This window comes from Sinocyclocheilus anshuiensis, unplaced genomic scaffold (genome assembly GCF_001515605.1).
Source record: "Sinocyclocheilus anshuiensis isolate Anshui unplaced genomic scaffold, SAMN03320099.WGS_v1.1 scaffold11961, whole genome shotgun sequence".
NCBI lineage: Eukaryota > Metazoa > Chordata > Actinopteri > Cypriniformes > Cyprinidae > Sinocyclocheilus > Sinocyclocheilus anshuiensis.
In genome coordinates this window covers 1-5,766 of record NW_015556724.1, presented here as the reverse complement: position 1 = coordinate 5,766, position 5,766 = coordinate 1, and the positions used below count along the sequence as shown (strand labels likewise).

Below are 5,766 nucleotides of genomic sequence, written 5' to 3'. Positions count from 1 at the left end.
ACAGGTATCATGTTTCGTAACTTGGCAATGTTTCTAAGATGGAAATACTCTGCATTTTGTATTGGCAAACATTTAAATTTTTATACCTTTCTGTCTGTCAAGCTTAAGGAAATAATATTAAAAACCATTAACAGAATGAAGATTTAGAGCAGTGTGTGTATATGTAAAATAATTATTTGATAGATCTGTTAATGATATTATGTCTCAGTCTTATAATAATATACTGTGTTTTTATATGTATTTCAGGTGTGTTTGGTGATAGAGAGATTCTATCACGCTAAATACTGATATTAAAGTACAGAGTAAAGATATGTTATTGTGGATGTTTGGAGCACAGGAGACTCGCATAGCTGAAATATATAACCAGAACATGTTTATGTATGAAAGTAATGAGACATTTGGAGACAGACTGCAGATGGACAATCAAAATGGATCTCTGACCATCAGAAACATCAGAACTGAACACTCTGGACTTTATAAACTACTGATCATCAGAAACAGAGGAAACTCATACAAGAGATTCAGTGTCAGTGTCTACAGTGAGTGAAGTAATACTCTAATAATCTCATTTTAATATTGCACTGTTTGTGAATGTGAGAAACCTTGTCTGTTTGTGCTATGTTTCATCTTCCTACTAGTCAGGACCATTAATTTTCCAATTTTTATATGCACATATCGTTAGAAGTTGTCTTACTATTTTGTTAGATATATTTTGGAGAATCTGGATAATAATGTTTCTTTCCTTAAAGGTTGCTAACAAGAACATTATGTTGTGTATTTGGTGTAATGAAATGTGTTTATGTGGTTTAAGGTTAAAAAAACACATTATTTTCCACATACTGTACATTATTGTTTCTCCTCTATGCCCCGCCTTTCTGAAACGCGTCGATTTTTACAAAGCTCATTGTTCTGAAAAGCAAGGTGTGCTCTGATTTGCCAGCTAACAAGTGCATTGTGATTGGCTGAATACCTCAAGCGTGTAACGGAAATGGCACCAAGAGCTTGTAACACTCCAAAGAGAAAGGAAAAAATGAAATCGCATCATATGACCCCTTTAGTTATTTTCAGCTCATCTGCCTGTTCCTGTCATCACTACAAATTCTTCACAGTGTTCATCATCATCAGGATCATCAGTGTCTAATTGTTCACTGCTATGTTCAGCTGTGAATGTGAGTGATGTGACTCTCTCCTGGTACAAAGGAAACAGTTTATTGTCCAGCATCAGTGTGTCTGATCTCAGCATCAGTCTCTCTCTACCTCTGGAGGTGGAATATCAGGATAAAAACACCTACAGCTGTGTGCTCAACAATCCCATCAGCAACCAGACCAGACATCTGGACATCAGTCAGTTCTGTCACACATGTACAGGTATGTCAGTGGTAATGTTAGTGCTCTTTACAGACCTGAAAGGGTTAAAATGCTCACTAATGGTTTCGTGTTCTGTTTCTTTCCTCAGAATCTGTTCAGTATTGTGGTTCTACTGAAGCTGTGATTCGATTGCTCTGGTGGGCGCGGCTGTAGTTGCTGCAGTGTATGACTTCAGATCTCGATGAGCTCAGTAAAACAGAACATAAAGAGACACCAGGGGGCGATGTTTTCAAATCTAACAACATATGTATTAAATACTGTACAACACGTGTTAAATTTGATGCCAAGGTGCACAAACCTTTCAGAATCAACTGTTTTGGGTTGCGTTTGGTTTTGAATCTCTTTCTTTTTTTGCATTATTTAAAATATACAATGTTATAAAAAAAAAAACGGTGGTTGCTGCCAGTAATGTACTGTTAATTTACAGCTCTCTACAGTTTATTTACATATCTATTTTTTTACAGCGAACTGTTGCCAGTTAGTTACAATAATTTCTACAGGAAGTTTTATTACAGTGTATATATGGATTTACTTTAATAAATATACAAAATCTAAAAGGTGTGCATTATAACTGAGACCTACATGAGCACTTTACAGTTGGTTGTGTTACTGTAAGTCATTCTCCTCAAATGCTATTGAGCTTTAAATTATGATATATTTTGTGTTCGAGCCCATTCAGTATTGAAATAAACAACAGCATATTTATATATGATTTGACAGTTTATTTTAAGAAATCTAAAAAATCTAAAAGGTGTGCATTATAATTGATACCTATATGAACACTTTACAGTTGGTTGTGTTACTGTAAGTAATTCTCCTCAAATGCTATTGAACTGAGAAAAGTGTATACCACTGTTGTATACCAATGTAGTATGTAACTTTAGAGATGGTCCCTTGCGAATATCGAATGCCCGGAAACGACACCTCTCTGGCAATTCCGTTGGGTCGTTTGTAAAGTCACAGATACTGTACGGACAATACGGCTCAGTTTTTCTATGTATCTTGCTCTGTTGAACAGCAAAAGTGAATTTACGTAGGCTATACTGGATTTACACCATGCATTTCCTGTCAGAGGGAAAGACACGCCCCCAGCTATGACACGACCCGACCAAGTCCATGGTTGACACCCTCTCATTAGCATGTGGCGCAGAGGAAAAATAAATGTGGAACTACATTCAGAAATAAACGAGTGATTAAAAGAAAATAGTTAGGATGAGTTTAGCATTTACCGAGTGATTAAAAGAAAACAGTTAGGATGAGTTTAGCATTTCCTTAAACATTTTCCATTTGCCCAATTTATTTAATTTATTTGGCTACTTTCATCACACGTTTAATTATTTATATATGCATTTATACAAGAATATGTGTATTTATATACACATTTATTTATTTATTTGCGTATTTATTTATTTATTGTTTTTGCAGGTTTCGTCCTCCATAAATCTGTACAGATTATGTTACTATATTTGTAAGTGAGATGGGTGAGAGCTGCAGAAAAACGCCGATACCAGTTGACAAGAGCTCATGTGGAAAAGTTTGACTTCCTAGAGTGCTTTGTATTTCTGAGAGAGAGAAAAAAATAGAAATCAAAAGTCAGAAGAGTACCACTATCTCTCATATTTAAAGGAAACTGCATCTATTGTCAGGTTGTTGTTTTTATCAAATGAGGCTCTTTTTGTGCTTTGGCACACTAGCAGCTCAGGTTGAGCGTTTCATTGAGGTTTGCCGTTTTCTGCTCTATTTAGGTCAGTGTCACTTTATGGTGTCTGGACTAAACCTTTGACGTCCAGTGTGTTCTACACACTTCACATGTTCAAGATTCAACAAGAAGGAGGATTTTGCATGTTAGCTTGAGAGTTTGAGAAAACAGTGTGCATAGTTGGATTATTTCTTGAATTTCTGTTGTTCACGCCACACGTGTTTGACGTTTTCGGACATATTTGGAGGACTATGTGTCACGCCCCTGGATTGGTTTTGCTGTGTTTTTCCTCCCCATGTGTTCTGTGTACCCGTTAATTAGTCATTCCATGCACCTGTGTTCCCCTGATTGCCGTGTTTATTAGCCCCAGTCTGTGTTGTCTGTCTTTGTTGGAGATTGTACGTCTACCCCTGAGTCTCCTGTGTTCCTGTCTGCTCCATGATTAATGGATTAAAAGTACTGTTGTGAGTTTATGCCTTGTCTCCTCGTTCCTCGCTCCTCGCCTTAGGGAAGTGTGACAGAATCTTCGACCTAAAACAGTTTGTGTGTTTCCCCTCTGTTTTGTTTCTGTTTTACTCTGTGTTTTTTATTTCTGTAGTGTTTCCCTTATGGATCCCCTCCTTTGCCCCAAATTCATTCTCCTCCTGCTGGAGCAGGGGGAAAAAATCGCTCGAGGGTCATACCAGACTGTTTCTGGCCATTGACCATCTCACCACCTACCTGGATGACGTGCTCTGCGCGTTCTATGACGCCAGCCTCAACACTGCGTGCAGAGCACCTTCGTCCGAAGAAGGCCCTTGAGCGGAATTCGCCGCCTTTGTGGAGTGGACACTGGCGAGAAATGGATCTCCGTTCCCTGCCGGTTTCCAGGAGTATATCGCCAGTGCCACTCCCGACCCAGAGCCCAGCCCACCATCTCCCCGAAGCATGGCGCGCATGCCCGAGCCCACCACTGACGGAGAGCCAGAGCCCGCCGCGACTGACGAGCCCTCGCCAGAGAGAGCGACAGAGCTGAGGATCGCCGTGGAGCCGGAGGCCGTAACGTCAGTCAAGGTGTGTGAGCCGGCAACAACGCCTGCCACGAGGGAGAAAGCCACGGATGGTGTGAGCATGGAGAGGAGCTCCGCCCCCTGCACCGCGGCTGAGGGTGAGTGGAGTATGGTGCTGCAGAAGTGCCAAAATGAAGAGGAGTGGGCTCCAGTCCCCGAATCCAGTTCTGAGTGCCCTCCAGTGCCTGCTCCTAGAAGGCGCCCTCTAGTGTCCGCTCCTTCAGAGCGCAATCCTATTCCAGCGTTCAGCCTAGAGGGGCCTCTTGATCCAAAGTTTAGCCGAGACAATATCAGTGATGGAAGGAGATTCTGTTACTCTACACATCGATGTTACTGAAATAAAGAGATGTGGACGTTTATGCTTAAATTCAGAGAATCTTCTGTAATCTACAATCAGATCCTCTCTATATATGACAGTAAAGAATATAATGAAATATTCAGAGACAGACTAAAGATAGATGAACAGACAGGATCTCTGACCATCACAAACATCAACAAATTACACTCAGGACTTTATAAACTACAGATCATCAATGGAGGGGTCAAATACAAGAGCTTCAATCTTGCGGCCTATGGTGAGTAAACTGAATAAATCTTTTTATTAGTTTTATTGCGGTCTATGTGGGATAGTGAAGGCTGTCTCAGGAATTGGCTTAATGTGAAATTTTTCATAATGACAAATTTATATAATTTTGTATATCAAAAACTGCTGCATCAAGATACCACATTGCCCGTGCATGAATAGAATTCGGTCCAGAGCGTTTTGACATACAATTGTTATTTATTGGTCTATGAATACGAAGGATCTTTACACAAATATTTTTCAATTGATTGTTTCCTGAATTGTATTTTGTTTCTTAGCTCTTCTGACTGTACCAGTCATCAGTGATTTTCCTCGAAACCCTTCAGTATCAGAAAGATCATCAGGTCAGAATTGTTCACTGCTGTGTTCAGCTCGACTGCAACATGAATTATTATAAATAAAATGTTTCATTCACATACTCCTTCACTTTGATGAAATGGTAGTAATAAACTGCTAAATGTCTAAAGCAAAAACTATGCAATTGAACAAGGTGGAAGAGTTATAGAAATAACAAAAATAGTTATAATAATATACTATTTATTATATTATTTGATATCAATAATGTTTATAAAACCGAAATGTTCATTGTAGATGAATCTGCCCACTTACTACATACTAAAACATGAAATTGTGTTTCTTGAAACAATCATTGACACAAGGGTGTTTAAAATTAAAATATAAATGTTTGATTGCCTGTCTGGATGTGTATTAACTATTTGTTTATTAGTATGCCTGTTTCTAGCATATTGTCTGTTTTTAGTACTTATAAAGCACAAATTAATGCCTTATTCTGCATTATCATATTGTAAATCCCTTACTCCATGCCTAAACCTAACTACTACAACAACTACCGTACTTACTGTTAAGCAGCAAATTAGGAGTCTGAGGGAGAACTTTTAGTTAATGGGGAGTACGTGTTCACTTATCTAAAGCATTACCATTTGTTCAGTATTTTCTCATTTAGAAGAATAATCTGTTTTATTTCAGTCACTTGCGTAAAGACAATTGAAAGCAGTTTGTCATGATATTGTGTGTGTGAACCAGAACATGTTGATGTTTTCGAGTCA

General features: G+C 38.6%; 1 protein-coding gene across 1 annotated transcript; it reads left to right on the top strand.

Moving 5' to 3' along the window:
• Positions 1-262: 262 nt before the first annotated feature.
• Positions 263-1,521, top strand: LOC107676336 (SLAM family member 9-like; the record flags this gene model as incomplete). Its single annotated transcript, XM_016470865.1, has 3 exons — positions 263-539; positions 1,069-1,368; positions 1,457-1,521. Coding segments are annotated over 3 exons (642 nt in total), but the record flags the coding sequence as incomplete, so codon positions are not given.
• Between the last annotated feature and the right edge of the window lie 4,245 nt (positions 1,522-5,766).